Source organism: Toxotes jaculatrix, chromosome 3, assembly GCF_017976425.1.
Source record: "Toxotes jaculatrix isolate fToxJac2 chromosome 3, fToxJac2.pri, whole genome shotgun sequence".
Classification (NCBI taxonomy): domain Eukaryota; kingdom Metazoa; phylum Chordata; class Actinopteri; family Toxotidae; genus Toxotes; species Toxotes jaculatrix.
Window position 1 is genome coordinate 16444889 of NC_054396.1, and position 22579 is coordinate 16467467.

The following is a 22579-nucleotide window of genomic DNA, read 5'->3' on the forward strand; positions in this document are numbered from 1 at the left end:
TCAGGCTTAACTTGAATAGCTCTGTGCTGTATTGCAGCAAGGTGGACCAAGAGTGAGGTGGCAACGAGCAATTCACGCATTGTCCGGGCTGGACATTTTGTCGGGATGTACTGTGTGCTGAGCAAATTCAAGTCATAAGGCCATAATACACCCTGAGCTGGCGAACTGCGTCACTGCATGCGAGTGTTGCAGGTAGGCAGCAAACTCTCCCACCGCCGGGAGAGGAGCATGCTCATCATCCTCCCACAATGTCGCCGGTGAGCGTTTAACAATTTACCGGGGATGGATTCGGCGGAGGATTCAAGCAAAGATCCGCCACTAGGATCCACATTTTCCTCAGCACCCAATTTAGACTCGGACATTAATGCAAATGCCTGTAGGCTTATTTATGAGAATGGGACGGACCACAATGTCAACGTACAAAACGCAGCCCTGCGAGGAGCGAGTGACCCCAGCGCATACCCGTCCACAGACTACCGCGGACTCATCCGCCAGAGGTTCGTCCGGCGGAGTTTGTGGGTGTCAGACTCTGAGGAGCAGCCGGTGGACACGCCGGAGTGTGTCAACAGCAGCCCGGTTCTCAACATTGACCTGCGCACCATCGTTGACCGGAGTCGGACTCGGGTTTTTCACGGAACCCGCCTGGGTCTCGAGGAGACTTCCGGCACGGAAAGCCAGGTGGGGCTGAAGGAGAGCGCCACGGAGAGCGTGAATGCAGATGAGGAGAAGGGAGACAGGGACGAATCCAAGCCCAAGGCTGAAGTCGTGTCCTCGGACGTCGCAGGTAAATCAGGAAGTGACGAGAACGAAGAGGAGCCCGGGATGAAGGCCGTGTCCACTTCACCTGGGGGTCGCTTCCTCAAATTTGACATTGAGCTGGGGAGAGGGTCCTTCAAGACGGTCTACAAAGGTCTTGACACTGACACTTGGGTCGAAGTAGCGTGGTGTGAACTCCAGGTGGGTTCAGTGGTCATTCGTTCAGTTCAGCTCTTAACTTCATTCATTTGAAGTTCATGCAGTGAGAAAATAATAATGATATGTAAATATCCAATCTGACCAGAGCATATCTAACAAAATCTATGGATTATTGTGAGGGTATTTTGTGTATTTGTTGCCCCTTGTCCTCCCCTTCGAAGATTCAGCTGTGTGTCAGTCGGAGTTATTCTCAGATAGTGTAGAGACATCTCAGCTTCTGGGAAAAATTGGTCTCATTGAGCAGCTATAGGCATTTGTGTAATGTCCTTAAAAAAAAAAAAAAGATAATAGAGAAGAACAGTTCTGTTCTCTGTTTTTATTACCTCATATTGCTGACATATTGTGTTGTACAACACCCAGATGAGATATTGTGTTATCCCATTCTGTTTTCCATCATGTTTTTGTTAGTAAGTTATCACTAAACTATTTTGTTCTCACTGGGAACTGAGCATTGTTCAGAGGATTTTTACTTTTCGTCAAGGCTCACACTGCACTAGGTTTATCACTCCTAATTTTCAGACAAAACACTGTCACCACGCAGTTTTATGTCATTCAGATTCACAGCTGACGTGATTGTTTCCAAACTTTCTGAAAAGATTCAAGAAAGATGATGAGGAGTTCAGAGGTGCAAAAGGTACTAAACTCAATTACTTACAAAGACCTTATCAAGTCTGTATTCCCCTTTTCCTCTGAATGCTTCCTTGACTAGATTTGAATTGAAGGCATCCTGCTCCTGAACACACAATGTCAGCAGATGAAGATGATTAAAAAGTGTTTTAGCAGGGGCTAATATACCAGCAAACACATAGCTTCATAGCAGTGACAGCTTGCTGTATCACTAATCTGTGTATGTGGTAATCTAATGATCAGTTTAGATACTATCCATGTGATATACAGATTAGCCTGGAGGCAGACCTGTAGACAGTGGTTGCCCTTTCGGGGCTCAAAATGTGCTAAGCTTTTGCAGTCGGTCCAGACCGAATTACTGCCAGGAGATTACATTTGACAACACTAAATGAAGTATTAAATTGCTGTGAGAACCACTACCTCTACACAGTCACCTTTTTTTAAAACAGAATACACTGTGGATACAGTGTACGGCTTAGATTTCAACAAAACCTGATATGTGAGGACAAATTTGTAATTTCCTTGATAACTGCATCTTCACATCTTTGCTATAACGTTGTCCTAAAACTTTATAAAATACTTTGTTTTCTTAAGAATTTATTTAAATACATGTTTATTATACAGCTCTGACAACCTATTAAGTCCATGACAGAGTTTTTGCAGATTTATTCAGCATTTTTTTTCTCTGGTAAGCTGCTTGTTGTATTGTTTTGGTCAATGCACTGGGGGAAAAAATGAAGAAAAAAACCCAAATCAAGCTGACTCAGACTGAGTCAGCACCTCAACATGATTTTAAGAATCTTTAATTTACATTCAGTTATCATAATAAGAATAACACTTATGAGGCACGGCCTTGCGGCCTCATTTAATGGATTTGAATCAGCCCCTAATTGATTGTGCACAGGGTAACATAGCCCTACAGGGGACTGTCTCATTCACCACATGTCTCCCATTCAGTGGATGAGACAGTCCTGACCAGGACTTAGGGTAATGGGAAGTAAGCATCCAGGTGACATAGCAGGTTTAAGCCTTAGTTCTCTACTTTATTAACTTGTATAGACTAAGTAAACAATGTTCCTCACATTGGAATAAAACATTAAAATTTAGTTTTTCAAGTCTTCTTTGGGTATTTAAAGTGCTCCTAAAGATTAGTTTTTTTTTTTTTCAGTATTTCTTGTCATTTGTCAAGAGAGAAACCAATATCGCAAACATTTCTGCGATAGTGAATTTTCATTTTTTTGAATGTTGATTGGGAAAAGCCTGTATTGTGCGTAATGATCCTTACAGCAAGTATACATACGTATTATGTATGTGTATTTGCCTCAGTGTGGCGTCTGAGCAGGTTCTTACGGGAGATCTAGTGATGATTCAACCATTCAGTCCCTGGAGGTGAGGCCTTGCCCTTCAGAGCTTCTGTGTGTGTGTGGCTCACTCACAAAAAGCTGCTGTGACTGAAATACTGTGTGTGTGTGTGTGTGTGTGTGTGTGTGTGTGTGTGTGTGTGTGTGTGTGTGTGTGTGTGTGTGTGTTTAGGGGTAAAACTAAGAATGAGACAGCAGAAAACTGGATGCTCATGAAATGATTTATAAATCAGATTTGAAGACGAGCTGGTGCCTGGTGTTGAGCAGGCCAGACAGCTAGTCTTGTTATGTATTTATCCACTAAATTATTATCAAACATCTGCTGAGCAAGTTGTTTACCCCAAATGATCAAATCATGATTTAGTAAAATACCAAAACACTTAACCACTTTGAGATCTGTCACTATTGTACATTATTATTTGTCCTGTTTGATGGCTTGGTAACGAAATCTAAACATGGATTCATTCCCCTGTACTATTACCACACAGATGTGTCTGGAGAGTGAATCCTGCTGATGCAGCCCTCTGCACCAAGACAGGAAGAGAGGAGAGAGGGAAGGGGTGGGTTCAGCTGAGGACAGTGTGTAAGAAGTGTAGTATTGGACAGCAAAGCAAGGGTTCTATATTTATATGAATTGCAGGGTTATGTCCTCACCTCTCCATGCTCCATTAGATACAAATATCAGTGCTCCTAATGTTTTTTTTTTTTTTAACATAGTTTTTTTGTGCAAAATGAAGTTTCAGTAAAGCAGATTCTGTGCTCTAAGTGCCACACCCCTCTTAGATCTCATGTCTACTCAGCATCTTTAATAATCTGTTTGTAAACCGCCTAGAAAATATGGCAAGGTAGACGAAGTGATGAGGCAAAGTCTAATACATTCGTTCTTGGTAAGAATCAGCATTATAAAGATGGCCACAACGCTGCACATAATCTAAGATGCATTAGGTTGCGCACTGCATAGGCCACTATGGGCTGTGAATGAAATCTGATTCTCCAGCATCAGTCAATAATCAATGTCAGGAGATGTACAGGAGGTTATTGTGTGTCCAAGACACTGAAAACACTAAATGCGTCCTCATTGTTCCCATTATAATGTGTCAATGAAAGACAGTAGGAGAGAAAATCTGGAGGTCATGTAGCATTTGTCGTGGCTAAAGCCATTGGGTTATATCTGCCATGCTGACTGGAGAGAAACAGAAATGTAGAGGATGTTCGCTGTCAGCTGTTTTACTATTTATACAACAGTTCAGGGAACGCAGGGGCCAAAATATTGATCCAGCGTACACAGATTTGCTCAGGCTTTTACACCCTTAAGATGTAAGATTTAAACTATAACTGTACACCGTAATCATTTTTCTTGATGTTTTTGGCTTTGCGATGGAAAGCGATTAATTTCCAGCTTGTTGTTATAAATTCTTAATGGTATTTTTTTATTTACCAGCAACACATTAGATATTTACAGATTAAAAATGCGACTTAATCTTTATCTGCCATGACAGATGTGTCTGTTTCTGTATTACCACACCAGATTAAATAAAGCCTTTACTTACCAGGGTTCTAAAAATATAATCAGGACTCTACTCATAGGCCTGTGGTGTTTCAGTGCTGTGTGTTTTATACACAATGGTGAAAAAAAGTAAATGGTTCAGACCCCCATGTCTACCCATTCAAAATACCAAGGTTGTGTTCACTCTAAACGTTAGCCGCAGGCAATTCTGACAGAGCTCCACTCCTAATGCAACACAGGGCTATTTAAAAGGAGGCTGAAAAGGAATCTCTTCAACTATCACTTTATATAACAAAAAATTGGCAATGCAAATGATTCAGGCACTCCTCCACCAACCCTCAAATTTGTTAAATGTGGACAAATTGACTACTGTTGGAACTTGTTCTCTGATAAGGCTGCAGAGTACTAAAAAAATGAGTGGGCAGCTTTGGAATTTATGATTTCTCTTTTCTTTCTTTCTTTCTTTTTTTTAAATGAATTGTCTGTCTCCGTTTTCCTCAGGAACGAAAACTGTCCAAAGCTGAGAGACAGAGGTTCAAAGAGGAGGCAGAGATGTTAAAGGCTCTCCAGCATCCCAACATTGTACGGTTTTATGACTTCTGGGAATCACCGGTGAAAGGGAAGAAGTGTATCGTCCTGGTGACAGAGCTAATGACCTCAGGGACACTAAAAACGTAAGACCCAATATGAAAATACCCAAGAAAAACATTACTATTTCAGCTTTATTGGTTTGTTTTGGAAATTTTGGTATGCCCCCATAGTAGCTTATGTCCTTTTCAGCGTCATACTTGACTGTAAATCACTGATCGTAAGATAAAAATATTGGTCTCCTATTGCTGCTTCTATTAGTCAGTTTAAAATGGCCTTACAGTAATGACCATTAGACTGTCTACATGGTGAGTATCAATTTTCAAACCACTTGAATGACACCCTTACAGGAAATCCAACGTTAGACTTTGTGGAGACTTTGTGGAGAGTGATTTTAGCATTGTTTTACTCACTCAAAACATCATTAATTAACAAAATAGATTAATTCAACATACAGCATTAGCAGCACAATGGATAAAACTTTTCAGGCTGTCAAAATGAGGAGATTGGTTTTTATAGAACAGTCATCAGAGATTCTTATTAAATGTGTGTTTGCAGCTGATGCTTAATGAAAGCAATAAAACACATATGGCCAGCTGGGGATAGACCTTCATAAGTCACTTACCCGATTAATATTCAGTGTGGAACATTTCTTTCATGGTAGTGGTATTTTTTATTTTCTCAGGTATCTGAAGCGTTTTAAGGTGATGAAGCCTAAAGTTCTTCGGAGCTGGTGCAGACAGATTCTCAAAGGCCTCCACTTCCTCCACACAAGGACTCCTCCAATCATCCATAGAGACCTCAAGTGCGACAACATCTTCATCACTGGTCCTACAGGCTCTGTCAAAATAGGAGATCTGGGCCTGGCAACACTGAAGAGGGCGTCCTTCGCTAAAAGTGTTATTGGTTAGTCATCAGCAAGTTGGCAAAATGCTGTTTTATTCAGTTGTGATCAACAGGATATTTATTTCAATAACTTTTGTGTGGCACTTCAGGGCAGCAGAAACAAGTTGTGAACACAACATCACCTTTTAAGTTGGCAAACTTGTTGTTTATTTACACATACAGCAGATATTTAGCAGCATTAGCATTAATTTGGATTCATGACCTCAGTAACCTGATGAATATCACTACAATATTCACTCTTATTATAGTTCTGCTTTGGTCTTCACCAACTCCTGAAGGAAATACCTGACTCTTAAGCTTACCAGCTAGTTGCTAACTGTCTCTGTCTGCCAAGTCTCGCTGGGCAGGTAGTGTACGGTGAGTTTTAAGAGATTTTTCACTGAAAAGAGATGCCTGTTGAAGGCAATGCTTTCGAGAGAGGTGAGAGTACTAAAAAAGTTGTGTGCTGTAAGAAACCAAACCATTGACTTGAAAGACACAATAAACCTCCACAGAGCTTAGGAGAACTGAGAACTCATCTGTCATTTGAGCAATTAGAAAATTATTGGAATCATGATTTAGCAGGCGTATTGAATTTCAGTTCTTGACACTGGTATTGATCCCAGTGAAACAGGATGAAACGCTGATAACCATCTGTGAGTTCATAATATACCGCTGTCTCTTGAATTAATTCTCCAGGGACTCCAGAGTTCATGGCCCCAGAGATGTATGAGGAGCACTATGATGAGGCTGTGGATGTGTATGCCTTTGGGATGTGTATGCTGGAGATGGCCACCTCAGAATACCCCTACTCTGAGTGTCAAAATGCTGCACAGATCTACCGTAAAGTCACCAGTGTGAGTTCATGTTCAAAGCTAATAAACTCTGCCATTGCTCCTACAGCTATTTCAAACTATTTTTATGAAGATCCAGGTTTTTTTGCCACACATTTCCTCTTAATTCTATAACATCCACTATTTTTTAAAGCAGTGTTAATTGGTTTTAACATAAAAAATTTTTTTCGACAAGTAAATCAGCTATAATTATTATTTTGAGGGACTGGGCGACAAGGTTGTGACTGCTGATTATTTTCACTTCAGTTTATCATATATATATATAATTTTTTAAATTGGCTCAATAACCATACAATCTATAAAATATTAAAAATGATGACACCTTCCCACCACACTTACATCAAAGTAAAAGTAAGTCTAATCTCTCCAGTTTGCAGCCAGAACACAACCAGTATTCAGTTTATAGATATGAAAAAAAAACAAATATTCTCTCTTTTTTTTTGGAACTGTAAAGCAAACAGCAGCCAGTGTGGCTACAAAGCCACTCATGACACTCATGTAATAATACTAAACTGCTGTTAAATTAATGTTTAGCACTTATCTTAAATGCTAAATGCTGGTTTGTTTTACAGGGGGTGAAACCTGCTAGCTTCAGTAAAGTCAGTGACCCTGAAATTAAGGAAATAATTGGAGAGTGTATCTGTCACAGATGGGAAGAAAGGTAAGTGTAACACATTTCACTACACATTTTATGTGTAGGAAGGTGTTGATCCATATCTTAACACCATGTTGTGTTGCGTCTGTTCCTGCAGTGTGACATAAATGCCAGTATTTGACTCTGTCACACTGTTTGTGTTTGACTCTGTGTTGTGCAGAATTAGGTTTTATTTTCACTGTGACCTTTGTTCCAGGTCACTAGCTGGTGTTTGTGTTTTTCCTGCAGGTACTCCATCAAGGACCTCCTGAATCATGCCTTCTTTGCAGAGGATACAGGCGTGAGGGTAGAGCTCAATGAAGAAGACGACGGGAAGAAATCATCTATTGCTCTAAAGCTGTGGGTCGAGGATCCTAAAAAGCTGAAAGGAAAATACAAGGACACTGGTGCCATTGAGTTTACCTTTAACTTGGTGAATGAGGTCCCAGAGGTGGTCGCTCAAGAAATGGTAAATTAATATATTGAGCTGCAGAAAGAATAATTGTGTTTGGTGAATATAAACACACAGTGTTTGTCGAGTTTTACCTTTTTCTTTATTAGGTGATGTTTCTGACAGTTCAAAAATAGAAGTAATTTGGTGTGCAAGGAATATTACCATTGGAACTATACTATACTGTTTTGGGCTACATTACCAGTTGTCTCTCACTGGTAAAACATGCCAAACAATGGATTAAACTGGCTATAAACAAACTAAAAAACTGGATGATGACATATCAGGACAACTTGTTGTGGATTATTACCTATGTAGTAATGTGTCATTCCATTACATAGTGTTGGTTTCTGTATGTAGTCTGAGTGTCCTGTATTAATGCAGTTGTCTTTACTTTGGAACACAATCTCATCCCTTTTAATTAAAGTAACTGGGAGTTGGTCAGTGGTCTGTTATGTGTCTGTAATGATAGGCTCGAGGCATGTACTGTATTGATTGAAACTGATCTTTGCTCTTCCATGCAAGCTTATGGAAAGGCATTTTTGGTTTCGGAGGAAGAATGAAATGTTTATTTGTTGATTGAGTACATGAGTTGTTGAATTACAATCTTGATGTCGTTCGTTCTGATTTGCATCGAGTATCTTACATGTGTCCCGCAGGTTGAATCAGGTTTTTTCCTGGACTGCGATGTGAAGGTAGTTGGGAAGTCCATCCGAGACCGCGTGGCTCTCATCAAATGGAGGAGGGAGCGGACTGTCTCACCAGGAAATGGTGAGGTGCAGCAGAAGCTACTGCAAGTGCCCAGTACCGGTGTGCCACAGGGAGCCACATTAGCTACAACAGATTATGAAGACCAAGAGGTGGAGCAGCAGACCCTGATCTGTACTGTGCCAGCCACCACATCTACCACATGTGAGAACCTGAGCAGAAGCACACATGAACGTCTCATATGGCATACAGCCTCAGTCTCTGGTAATAAATTTAACCACTGGTTTAACTCACTCAGCCTTTAACAGGTAATGGCACTAACTATGACTAAAAATAGTTATAAATAAATAAATTTAAATAAATAATAACGTTTTTATGAACATATAAGATAAAGGACACAGAAACAGCGACTGCAGCGCCTGACAAACGCCTGTTAGTCAGCAATGAGGCATCATCAAGCAGCTTTTGAATTTTAATGAGACACTACTCCGTTGTCTTCTCCCTCTGTCCTTCTTCAGTGTCTGTCCTTCCTGCAGAGGGCATCGTGGTGAATCATAATGTTTTATTCACTCTGTTATTACAGCTGACAGCGGAGTGAGCTCTACCATGCAATTAGATGATCTAAACAATCAGCAAAATGGGCCCTACCAGTCACTTCCAGAGCCCATTTCCACAGCTCAGATGATCTACAGTCCTCCTGCACAGGCTGACCCTCAGCTGCTCCAGGGGCCCTACCAGCAACCCACAGCACAGGCCTCACATGAAAACTACACACAAACATCTACGCAGTTACACCAGGGAGCCTACCAGCAAACCACAGGTCAACTGCATCCTGGGGCCTATCAACAAACTGCAGCACAACTGCACCAGGGGCCTTATCAGTCTCAGACAGTGAGTAAAAGCATTTCGTATTTCTATAGCAGCTTTTATTAAATTTTACATTTTCTGAGTAGTTTTCTGAAATAACAACATTTTTATTTTCTTTTTTGCAATGATACCTGATCAGCGTCACTACAGTGATCCCTTTGTATGCCATGACAACCTGCTCATCACTGAGAGCTCAGTGTGTTTTAGGCGTGGAAGCGCCTCCCTGGTTGAGATGTTACAGTGCAGGACACACTCTCTCTCTAAAACAATGAGTCCAAGCCCCTGCCTATGTCCGTCACAGGATCTGGCTTCAACAAATAACACAGAGAGCTCAGTGCATGCCACCGACTACCTATGTTCTAACTCTGCCCAGAATCCGTCAGTATCATCTCCTCTCTCGTCCCCCCATCAACACTCTGATCATGACTCAGCAAGTCATTTTAATTCCCCTCTCCTTCCCCTGAATTTACAACCTCCCTCAGAACTCCATCTGAGTGTCCCTCGCAGCCCACAGCCCCACCGCCACTGCAAGGCCTGCGTGTCTCTCCTCCTGAGGGACAGGACGAAGGGAGGCGGATCTCTGGGACATACACACATCCGCTCTTTCTCCACATCCACCCAGTTTACTCCAATCTCTAAGCCAGGCTCACCCACATCTCCTCATCTGTCAAGGTCTCCTCCGGTCACTCTTCCTCCTCTTTTGGCGTCACCCTCTTCCCCATCGTCAAACAGTCAAACAAACCTGTTGACTTCACCTTCACGTCTTTCCCCACCATCACAAGTTGTGCTCCCACGGAGTTTGTATGAAGGTGCAGATCTCACTCTTCTCAACCACTGTCTCCATCACATCGTCGGTCGCAGGACCAGTTCTCCCACCCTCTCTGAGAGAGTAATTAATCATCCAATTCACAGCCACGGGGAAGTTGGGGGTGCTACCGCCTCAGTATTTGAGCATGTAGACAAAAGTCAGAGCCTGGAGGTCCCACTCTTCTGTAGCCCAAATCTGGACAGGAACCTGCTGTTATCACGACATAACAGCAAAGGCAGACTGGATCCACTGGTAGGTTAGAGAAGGAGGCTTCATTTAGCCTAAATACTGCCATAGCAGCAGCTTGCCATATCTTTCATGACTCTGCCAGCTGCTTTGCTCCTATGGCCTTTCCATGCTAATAGCACAATGCAACAGTCAGTCTCTGCTCCTGTTTAATCCACAGTAAGGGTTTAGTTGCTGGTCTCAGTTTTAGTTAAGATCAGTGCTTAGCAGGAGAGTGTGGCAGCGTACAAAATAATATGCAGAGTGCAGAGTGTATGGCAATCAGCACGATGTGTGGCTGAAGAAAGATCAATGCTGTATCTCCACGTTTCCATTTCAGCTTACCTTATTAAACCTTGCCATCTGCAAACATCCCTCTGCTTCTTGCATATGACTACCCCTGCTATGACACATGGAAAATTTTAAAGTCGTTCTTGATGTATTGTAGCAAGTATATAAACATGATCTTCTGTTGCATAGCGAGCCATATAATATTATGCCTAAAGACAGGGTCCAATAAATATCTCTCTTATGTGTTTCTGACAGACAGTTTCTGCTCCAGCTACGCCAGCCCCCACTGCGCACCCGAGCAAACAGACAGCACAGAGCTTCCCAGCTGCAGTCCCCCCTCTACAGACACAGGTTACTGTGCAACCCAGCCAGGAGCAGGTACTGCATGCATCTAACTGCGACAGGCCCTGGCACCAGCTGTAGCGAAATGCACAAAGCAGAATTAGGAAGCATAAGTTTGGAAGTAACCTAGTGTAGCACACTCAGAGCTGCCTGACCAGGTCATATAAATATTTGTTTATTTATTGATTCATTTATTTGGATCCCCATTTGCTGTTTCTGATATAACAGCTGCTCTTTCTGCACCAGAGGCCTTAAGGAAAAAGTAGCTACAACAAAGTAGACTAGTAGGCCTATAAGTAGAATATAAATGAGTTTGGATTGCTGGCTGCATGCACCTTGCATGTTTGGAATATGGGTTAGCTGTATGCTGGCTACTCCATTAACGATGCCTATTTCACATCCAAAATTACTAAATCTGTAGTGGGTATTCAGCGTCAACTGCTGAGTATGCTACAGTAAACTAAAACACGCAAACATACAGGACATTAATGTGCAATTTAGTGGCACCAACCATCTGAAACACTCTATTTGTGGGGCATCTGTGTGTGAGGTTGGTAAAAAGTGCACTTGAGTTTCCCTTTTCAATGCTTCATCCTATGCTGTATATTTATGTATGTATGTGTGTGTGTGAATGGATGGCTTTTCATTTGGTTTTTGTTTCCTTCCCATTTGTCTTTCCTCCCTGTAGTGCCATCTCCAACCAGCTGCTGTCCTGCCCCAGGTAGAGACATCATCTTTTATAACTTGCTGTGGGCTGTATTATATACACTGCAAAGCACACAGAGTAATTGAGTCATACACTGTAAAGTCTACTTGCCCTGTAGCTCACTTTTATTAAAGCTCAGCTTTTGGACCAGAATATCTTGTCAGTTTAATGGACTATTAATTTGTATTTCCATCACAAAAGTTACACCCTCCAGTCAAAGTAAAATATAAATATTTGATTTCCTTCCTTAGCTATTATCTGCTGACCAGCCTACATCTCATCTGAGTCCTCCTGACATATCTGCCAGTTTTCCACAGTCAGTCTCCAGTGCTCCTCCCCCACTCCTGCCCCTCCAGATCAGCACACAGGTGCGTTGTAGTAGTGGTAGAAACATAAGATAAAACAAAGATAGAGACAGAATTTGGTACAGTCATCCCACAAAGGTTGATATAGGTTACAGGCTTGCATAATTCACCTCAAAGGGCCTGTGTGATTGTTATCTCTATGGACTGGTTGTCTTTGTTCATTGTATATCCATTTTCCCTCTTTCTTTCCCAGTTTCCCTCACCATATCCTGTTGTTCAAACAGGGGGCCACAAGCCCCCTCCCTTCTCCTCCGCTCCTCTGCCATCTGCCTACAGCAGCAGTGGCCCTTCTATGTCTAGCACCTACTACTCACCTTCACCCCACCATCCCTCCCTTCCTCTAACCCCTCATGCTGCCTTACCTACTCTAGGCACACCTCAGACCCCTCTGTCCACACCTCAGCACGTGCCCAGTATGGCACTCCCAATCCCACTTCTTACCATGGCCATGTCCCCTGCTGTGCTGCAGCAGCAGGGCGGCCCTCCTACATCTCAGCCAAACATTTCTAGCTTCCATACCACCCATCCCTTACCTCTCTCCCAGGTACGAACCACCCCATACCCTGCCCCCCACCCTGAGCAGGAACTGGCTGAGCAGCCTGTCCAGGTGAATATTTGACTCAGTTCTCACTAATGGCTGGTCAAGGGGAAATCTATAATACTTAGGTGGCAATCTGTCTTAACCGTGTAGTGCATGCAGGGCGTGCGTGTGGGGATTTAAGAGTGAACAGTATTTGTATAGACTGATTCCCTAAATGTGCTGTTTTTTCCAGGTACAGACGATTGCTCCACAGGGGAACCTGGGAGATGTTCAGCTTTTGGCTCCGGTCCACCCTGTCTTGCCTGCTGTTCAGACTCCTCTCTGGGGAAGCAGGGTAGAGGCAGAAACTACTGCAGCTGGTGTAGACTTAATCGTAGCTCCAACAGTTCCACATCCCGTTCCAGGCCCAGCCTCAATCTCAGTCTCAGCTGCGGTACAAATCGAAACGCAAGCACCTGCACAAACTCCAGCTCTTGTCCCAGCACAAAACCAACCACCAGTCCCAGTATCAGCTCAAGCTGCAGCCATGCCTCAAACTCCAGCTCAAGCCCTAACTTCAGTCCCAATACAGGTTCCAATAACAGTACCAGCTCCAGGCCCAGTTAAAGCACCAGTCTGTGCATCAGGTTCTACTTTTGAACCAGCCTCATCTACAAGCTCAGACACATCTTCTGTTATTGGTAAACCCAAACACTCAATCCCAGGTTTGGTCTCAGCCCCAGTCCCTATCACCCTGCCAGCCCCAGTTCATCCTGCAGCCCCTGCTCCTCCTCCAGCTCCTGTCGCAGCTTCAGTCCCAGCTCCAGTCCCAGCTCCAGTTCCGCAGCCTGCTGGCATCCAGACAGCAGTCTCATTGCCTGAGAGTGCCAGCCTGGCCACAACTCAGCAAAACCTTGAAACGACATCTGCATCTAGCACCCTTCAACAAGAGCCCCGTGTAGAGGTAGGGATAAAGCCAAAATCTGCACATTTAATACTGATCTATGCATATATGAAAATTTGAAAATGTTACATTTGCTGAATGAAAATTGTCCGTGCATCAGTGATGTCTAAATATTACTCAGAAAGTGTGTTAAAACTGGCTGCCTTTGTAATTAAATTCACAGCCTCTCCATCTGAGACTGAGATAAGCTTCTAAGTTCAAAAGCTAATAACACACCATAACGTTGTTACTATTGCTATATGGTCTTGCAATGATCCATTCTTTAAAAATAAGAGCTTTACCAAAGTGAAGGCATCTGTCTGTTTTTCTGTCTTCAGGATGTGCATCAGGACAAACCAGTATCCTTACCCAACTATGCGTATGACAGGTATTTGTCTTTACATATTCTGTTGTTTATAACTTAATATGTTGAAAATGTGTCTACAACCTAGACACAATTAAGTGTTTTCAACTTTTTTTTTCATAGCCTCAACTCTGATGTGGCATCTGGTAAGGAAACCAGTGACGGCTATGACAGCTTGGCAAGTGGGGGGAAAGGGGACGGAAAACCCAGGAAACACCACCGCAAGTCTGCCCGTACACGTTCCCGGCAAGAAAAGACCAGCAAACCCAAACTTAGCATGCTCAATGTGAGTCATGTAGTAATTTGTGACAACTGAAGTTTCAATTTCTTAAAATTTCTCAGTTTCTTCTTATTCTGATTGTAAATTTGTAACCTCTGCCTTCACAGGTTTGCAACACTGGTGATAAAATGGTCGAATGCCAGCTGGAGACACACAATCACAAAATGGTGACATTTAAATTTGATCTAGATGGAGATGCTCCAGAGGAAATTGCTACTTACATGGTCAGTTCAGCCTTTTGCAGTTAGTAGTTTTTGTCTTATTTATTGGATATATTTGTGATATTGTTTAACATCTTTAAAACGGTATGCCTGCAGGTAGAGAATGGCTTTATTCTACTGTTAGAGAAGGAGATCTTCATTGACCAGCTTAAGGACATTGTGGATAAAGCTGAAGACATGCTGAATGAAGACATAGAGGGTGAAAGGGCCTCCACCTTGAGTTGCAGTCCTCAGCAAGGCCAGATGTCTGAGGGGCTAGTGGGAGAGGTAAGAGGCGGGTAGATATAGACATGAATATAGTCTGTACAAATGCACTAAACATGGTTATACAGAGATTTAGACATGGACAGAGACATATAAATACAGTGTGCCACAGCAAGTGGCAGGTAGCATATTCAGTGAGCTTACATCTATCTGTCACTCTGCAGGGTCAGCAGCCTGGAGCACCACAGCCTGTCTATCAGCAGAATGGTATAACAATTTTCTCTCTCAAAAAACTAGGCAAATCCTTTTTTGCATATGTCACATTCACTTGTAAGAGCACGGGGTGGTAATTGTCTGAAATCTTGGATTGCAGTTCTTCATACAGGAAAAAGATGGTTCATAATCTGCCCTGTAGAGGAGACACCCACATCCAGCCAGGAGACCCCATCTGAAGGCACAACTACGCAGTCACCTGGGAGTTCAACCACTACCCAGCCTACTGACAGTGGCACCGCAAGGCCATCCAGAGGTGACTTTAGTTCCTAAAGAGCAATTTCACCAGAATGTCTGACAGCTTCATGGAACAATAGCACCACCCTGTGGCAGCTAAATGAAAGACACCCTTCAGTTCTTATGGGCATTTGATGACTTTAAAAAATATGTTTTTGAATCTTGTAATGTGTTATAAATTTGGCTTATTTTCATTTATTTTCCTCCTGCAGATGAGGGGTCATCTTCCACAATGTCTGGTGGAAGTGGAGGCTTCTCCTATGACGTGTATGGATTCTGCAGCCCTCCAATAATGTCTAACACAGACCCACTTCTTTTAGCCACTCTGTCACCTCCCGTATCTGCTCCCCCAACCCTTCAGTCTGTATCATCAGTGGAGCCTGCAGGCAGCTCGGTGCAGCCCAGTGTGCACCAGGCCCAGCCAGCCAGGGCTCAGACTTTGCCCCCGTCGTCTCCACATACGTCTTTCCCAGTTGATGAGTCACAGGGATCCCCTCTGGGCTCCATCTCGCCAATACATGCCACTCAGCAGATGCCTGACATGACATGTCCTGTTTCTATGGCTGAGGAGGTGCCCTGCTGCCCTCTGGTCATGCCGCTATCTTTGGATGTGAGCGGTTCACAGGGTGGGTCTCCTCTCACCCCACTTCCACTCCAGGAGCCAGGTTCAGCCAAAGAGCCGCTGTCTGTCTCCTACACCTCTGCAGCTCGAAGCGAACGACCGCAGCAGCCTGTGGTGCTCCACCAGCCTTTTTCCAGTGTGGGAGGGACCAAAGTGTCCTCGCTACCCCAGAGCCCAGCGCCATCCCAGCAGGGTGCAGGGCCTGGTGAGTCAGATGGTGAAGGACGGCTTAGCCGTGGGGGCTTTGTGGACAGCACCATAAAAACACTAGACGAGAAACTAAGGAACTTGCTCTACCAGGAATATGCTCCCATGTATCCATCAGGCAGTGCTGCAGAGACACCAGGCTCTGGTACTGAGTATATCCAGTCTCCTCCTGGTCCAGACAGCGCCGCAGGAGGGTCAGGAAACAGCACGCCGGGGCCAATGGGGGAGGGACGCTATAGGGGAGGAGAACAGCTGGTAAGTACAATAACAATATAAACGACGTGCAGTATTTTCACTATATGTAAAATCAAGAGTTTGACAGATGACAAAGTATTGTGTATTTCAAATTGTCTTATTGAAACTATAGGCATGTTTCATTTTGTATTCACAGGCATTATTTGTATAAAAAAAAACATTTCTCTGCTGTCTATATTAAAATAACTACCAAACAATTTCACAAATGTATTTTTTTCCAACAACATATTACAAAGTGAAATCTAAATTTTCCCACTCGTTTGTCACCAATTTTTCTTATATTTAGATTTTTACATTGGGAATTGAAGAAAAAAACTGAATTAATAGGCATAGTCTGCATTCTGCAATATATTTCAGCCTGTATATGTCTGTATATTACCAAATACATGAGTTAGACATCATCGTCAACAATCTTTTAGGCAATAATTAAAAGTATATTATAGGACAATGATCAGTGGTTGGTATTTGTTCTTCGTATGTCTCTTTTTTGTTCATTTCTTATCCTGTCACCTCTATTAGCCTCAAATTCCAGAGAGAATGGATAGTTTAAGCACACTGAGTGACTCAGCCGTGTGTGGTATGTACAGCGTGCACTAATCAACAGCTGTCGTCATTAACTTCTCACTAAATTTATGTGCTACTGTTAATTTATTACTGCAGTGGCACAGTATTCAGTGTTGTGCAAATTTTTGCAGCTTCTCTGTCAAGAAGACACGTTCCTCATTCTGCTTCCTGCTCTGGAACAAGAGGTCGATTTAAGGTACAAAAGGGAGATTTAAATCTGTCTTTCAGATTAGTTCCACTGCACTTGCTATTAGAGAAGCATCATTATGCTTTATCAATACCCAGTCTGTTCTTTGCTTTTGGCAGATAATCTCTGTACCTCCCGAAGTGGCCAACAGACGAGATGTGAAACAAAGGAGCTGGAGCAGCGCTGCCTCACCAGCACACCCTGTAGGATACAGTGGGGACCATGTTCAGGCCGAGGCCATGGTTGCCTCCACAACAATTGGCCGTTTCTCTGTGGTTAGCACTGAAGACGACATTACACAGAGGACACGCTGCAGCCGCTACTCTGCCCCGCCTGACTTCTACCTGGATACGCCTCCTTCCATGGCCAAGCGGGGTTCCCTGCCTCGTGCCCTGACTTCGAACTCTGTCCCCGTGGATGTCACGGTCCATGCTCGCTTTCTGTCCTCGGACTCGGGGGCTGAGAGTAGCCCTGCAAAGCTGGCTCCTGCCACCCCATCTCACCATACCCGCTCCGAGCGCAGAGGAAGTGACCTCATGAAGAGGGCAGTGGCCTTCCTCCGTCGTTCAGGGCGCAGCAGCAGTGTGCAGAGCTCTGACTCACCGAGCAGGCATGGAGGCGTGCACGGCTCAGCCTATGGCAGCAGCGATAATGACTCAGAGATGGAGGACTCGGACATGAAGAGGGAACTACAGAGACTCAGGGAGAAGTAAGCATAACTTTCAGCCTTATTTAGTGTCTTGACGTAAAAATATTTTGTAATTTAGCTCGTAACTGATGAGTATATTCCTTCCTCCATCTGCACAGGCATCTGAGGGAGATCTCTGAGCTGCAGGCCCATCAGCGGGGAGAAGTGGAACTGCTATATCACCGGCTTGGCAAAGTCCCTCCTCCTGGCCTGGGTTTCTCGCACGTTGCACCACATGCTGGCCGTAGGAAGAGGTCCAGCAAGCACAAACTGAAGCCTGGCAAACTTCTCAGCCCTCTGGTTCAGCAATTTAGAAATGTCACAACCAAAACTAGTGACTCCAGCAGATCCAGTGAGTATCTTTTCTGAATCTCCAGTGTTATAAGTTGAATATTTATAGCAAGGTGTCCAGCATTCTAATGCATTCTGTGTATGTTTTCAGGTGCTGCGACTGGTACAGGTGAGCCCACATTGAGTTTAAATGGCTCTCCAGCTAAAGGGTCTTTCCCCACTCATGGCAGGGCGAGGTCATGCACAAGCCACATTCCCAGCTCTACATCAGAGCCTGTGCAGACTCAGCAGCCCTGTTCCCTCAAGGGGTCTTTGTCTTCTGATAATATTTACGCTGGACTACACGGAGACGGTACCAGCACACAAGCTCCACTCGGACAAGGTGACCACCAGCAACACAGTCTTTCAGCTATTACTTGACTGTAAACATCTCAAACCACCAGAAAATTAATAACAAATGCTCGTCTGTGGTGTTTTGTTTAATGAGGTTGAGTATTTCAGTGTGTGCTCTTCTTACCCTGGTATCTTTCTGCCTCTTTGATTATACTCTTCTACAGGCTGGTCTAATTACCCTCAACCATCTGAGAGAGTGACCTATAAATCCAGTAGCAAGCCACGAGCTAGATTTCTCAGTGGGCCTGTGTCTTTATCTATCTGTTTGTATCTCTTTTCTTCCTGCATAGCTTCACCTGTTTTTTTCCCATATAGTCTATTTCTCTTCTTTTCGCTCACTGATGTCTTTTTTTTCTGTCTCTACAAAACTATTCTGCAACACTGCTGGGTTTTCTTTTGCTTTGCCTCGAATTTATCTCTTTCATTTATCTTGTATTTTTGCTTGCACAAAAAGATATTGTTTATTCAAACCGCTTATTGAACACCCCCCGACACCCCCCACCCTGAACAGTAAAGTTTGTTTTGAAGCAGTAAACATTTTTGATTGATTAAATGTTTTTTTTTCATGTTAAAGGTTATTTCAAAAATCCTTTCCAAATGTGAATCAGGAATGTACACAATTTTCTCCCAACTAAGAAGAACCAAGAATTTGCCCAATAGTTTGTTGGAACTGTTGCCTTCTTTCAGAGGTTTGAGGTTTGGATAATCAAGATTCATTATAATAGTAATAGCCATTTTCTCACAAGTGTCTCCTACTGATACTTATGCTATTTATCCGCCTTATAACTTACATATTTTTTGTAACTTGTCCATCCTGCATTACTAGGCAATGGACTTTTGCATGCCACATGCACCCCAGTCTGCACTCTCATCTCTCTTTAACATCTCTCTCCTCTTTCTTATCTCTGTCTGTCTAACAATCCAACACTGCCCTTTGACATGGCTCTCACCTGGGCCACCTGCATGAATTTCCTAATAAATGTCCTGTCTTGTTTCAGGGGACTGATTGCTTTGTTTACCCATTTGTCGATTTAATTTTAGTTTGATCATTTGTTTTGTGGCAGTATTCAGCAGCTTTGCTTTGCACTGCATCCTGTTATCAATCATTATTACCTGCTAATGAGAACAATAATATGTATAAGGCTTTTTTTTGTCTTATAGGGTCAACCCTGAAGCGACTGTGTCTCGGCAAGGAGCGCGGCAGCAGTATGTAGAGTTGCAGTGTCTTAGTAAAAATGAATTAATTCAAAGTCATGTTAAATCATGTTCAAATCAGTGTAATCAGCTTGTGTGTGTGTCCTTTTAGGGTCTGCAGCCGGATCAGGGTCTTTCAATCAATCACAGCAGCCGCCTACCAGTGCCACACCTCCTCATCAGCCAGTGATGGGACTGGCCCAAGCTCAGGCCAATAACAGCAACAACAAGACAGCCACATACACTGGCGCATCAAGGAGCTCCAATGAAAACAACCTGCCTGAAGACTTGCAGCGCCTGATGGACGACTGGGCCCAGGAGGTTCTTATTGTCACCCACAGGCCGCGAACCAACTCTCTGAGCATCAGTGGGCAGCAGCTGTGGGATCAGGTTATGCCTCAAACACACAGACAACTAACTTGTGCTTCAGATGTGAGTTTCATGCTAGTTATGTACCAATTTGTGTTCAAGGTGGAGTGAAAATCTTTTAGACGCGTTTAGATAGTGAGGCTGAAAGTGGAGAAGTTGCACAATAGGCACTTAAAATTTAAAAAATAATAAAAAAGAATAAATTAATACTGCTCACAACTAAAATTGTTGTGCCATTATACTGTATACATAACATGTAATTACAAGTAGTGTGCTAAGTAAACTATTTAGTTGGTTTATTGACTTAAACATCACAATACAAACAGCAACACTCAACATGAACAGAAGAATATAACTGATTAAATACAAGAAAATGCAACAATAACAAAACACCAATCCACCCAAAGAGTGATGAACCCTACACTGCATCCACCCGACAGACATAAATCACAAATACACACACACACACACACACACACACACACACAGTAGATAACCATAAGCTTGGGAAAATAGAAAAGTTTACAAAGAAAAGTTTTGAATGTTCTACAGGTTGTCAGGCAGCATATGATTTGTGTATTTTATTGCATTTTCTAAATGCATTTAATCATTGTTGTGAAGGCTAATAGCTGTCCATTATGTAACCCTTTTAGGTATCATCATGGATAGCCCCTGGTCCAGGGGCCTGCGGTCCGCCCCTGTTGTGGCCTGACACCTCCATGATGACCAGCCAGTCCACAGGGCCCCATCCCAGCTATCAGCTACACTCTCCTGCTCCGTTCAGGGCCTTGTCCTCCTTCCCTCTCCCTTCAGGAGTTTTTGCCTTTCCTGCTGTGCCCTCAGCCCAGGATGCCCCAAGCCCTGCCCCAGCTCCATCATATCAGCCGCCCGACCCCAAAGCCAGGACTCTCTAACCTGAGTAGCATTGCGTCTTCCAACTCTAGTACCAAAAAGAAATCTCATTATAGTTCTAGTCAATCTTATGTGCATATACTGTATAGATTTAACCAGCATGTATGTAACCATATGTACATACTCGTCTCGATTCTTGAGTTTTATGTTGTTTGTTTAATTTGCATCAACATACCTCATGTCCATATTACAGTACATAACCCATGAGTGCAGTGCAACGGTAGTAGTACATTTAAAGATGTATAGTTAGCCAAGTCAGGCTTAAAAGTGCAGATTTTTGTCATTGCTTACATACCTTTCCACTCACTGAATGTACATAATGTACGGTTCATTCATGCTGTGTTTATATAAATAGTTCATGTTTGTGTTTGCTCATATCACTCCTATATATAAGCTGCTGTGTGTATATATGAATTCTTGTTAGTCTGTACATAGCTCCTGTGTTTGTACAGTTAACATTAGATAACCCATAGGTTGGTGCTGCAGCTATGTGTCTTAATGCAACACCTTATTAGCCACCATCATGCCGTCACTGTGAAGACTTGACATCCTGGTCACTAGGACCGGTTGCTTAACTTTGCTCTCTCAGTCCAAGGATAGGTTTCATTCTTCATCGATGAAATGCTTCCAGCACAAGCGCTTGAAATATCCTTAAGAGATTTGAATGAACTTGAACTTTATCTTCAGGTGAAAAAAAAGAACACCTGTGAGAGTGCCTTGAATTGCAGTTTCAGTTTTCTGAAGAAAAGCATTTAGATTCAAAGCAGACACTAGATATTCTATGTATGCTTTCACCATCCAAGGTAAATTATGTGATTTGAATAATGAATGTGGAATAAAACATATTTAATTTAGCAACAGAACATAATTAAACACTATAATCTGGTCATGTTGCAGTTCATAAAATATCACAGATTGTAAAACTAAAAAAAAGGTTGTTTAATATCTTAACTAAGTTTTTCCTTGTTCACTGAAATCATTTTTCTGTGGGATTGTTCTACCACCTGCACCACAGCCTGCATGAATACACTGATATTCTGAATGTGCACAGGTTGATGTGGTGAGTTACAGGAGGAGGATATTGTTGAGACAAACTGGCAATGAAACCATACGACATGGAGGGCTGAAGGACTCAACATGTGAGTCAAAATCATAGTCATCCCATACCTCTACCAATGCAGTCTGTAGCTTTATATATCGTTGCCTTTGTGGTTTTTCAAGAGATTACTGTGTGGTTGGTTGTTGTTTGATAAACACTGATGATATGATGATGTTAGAGACACAGCCATGAAGAATGTGAATTATTGAGAAGCCACAACTGTTTGATGTGTTATTTGTACAATGCGTAGGTTTTGTAAACTATATTTATTAGATGCAGGCCTCACACAATCATCTGGCTCATACAGCTAATTGTATGTATTATGGCTGGCTGAATTCAAAGATCTCCAACAAATATTGCACTATCACCGTTTCTGTTATTCCAGTAGTACGGAAAAACAACACGTTCACTTTCAATACTTATTTCTATTGTATAACTTATTTAATTCCCTCGGAAGAATAGTCTGTGGAATGCATCAGTGTGTCTAGGTAGTCCAAAAGGATGGGTAGATTGAGTCAGTTGTACAAAACTGAGACAGCCAATACAGGCAGATTTCTCAGTG

At 42.8% G+C, this 22579-nt stretch overlaps 1 protein-coding gene across 1 annotated transcript; it reads left to right on the forward strand.

The window, feature by feature from the left end:
• Window positions 1-282: 282 nt before the first annotated feature.
• wnk2 (WNK lysine deficient protein kinase 2) lies at window positions 283-21544 on the forward strand. The gene is made up of 30 exons (XM_041034136.1): window positions 283-957; window positions 4972-5144; window positions 5744-5964; window positions 6643-6800; window positions 7370-7458; window positions 7681-7900; window positions 8542-8794; window positions 9174-9481; window positions 9597-10517; window positions 11037-11159; window positions 11812-11844; window positions 12388-12801; window positions 12968-13094; window positions 13188-13678; window positions 13996-14045; window positions 14145-14307; window positions 14409-14525; window positions 14619-14789; window positions 14951-14993; window positions 15100-15255; window positions 15449-16320; window positions 16840-16897; window positions 17016-17080; window positions 17191-17780; window positions 17879-18111; window positions 18202-18432; window positions 18608-18706; window positions 19605-19649; window positions 19750-20069; window positions 20660-21544. Exons 1-30 carry the CDS (start codon window positions 283-285, stop codon window positions 20918-20920), a joined length of 7680 nt encoding a protein of 2559 aa, XP_040890070.1. The 3' UTR covers window positions 20921-21544.
• The last annotated feature ends 1035 nt before the right edge of the window (window positions 21545-22579 follow it).

Bases quoted from the DNA above. Each gene is read 5' to 3' on its own strand.
- wnk2 (XM_041034136.1), top strand. From the start codon at position 283: ATGGATTCGGCGGAGGATTCAAGCAAAGATCCGCCACTAGGATCCACA. The intron at 6,801-7,369 runs GTGAGTTCATGT...TTTGTTTTACAG, and splicing joins TCTACCGTAAAGTCACCAGT to GGGGTGAAACCTGCTAGCTT. The intron at 17,781-17,878 runs GTAAGCATAACT...CCATCTGCACAG, and splicing joins CTACAGAGACTCAGGGAGAA to GCATCTGAGGGAGATCTCTG.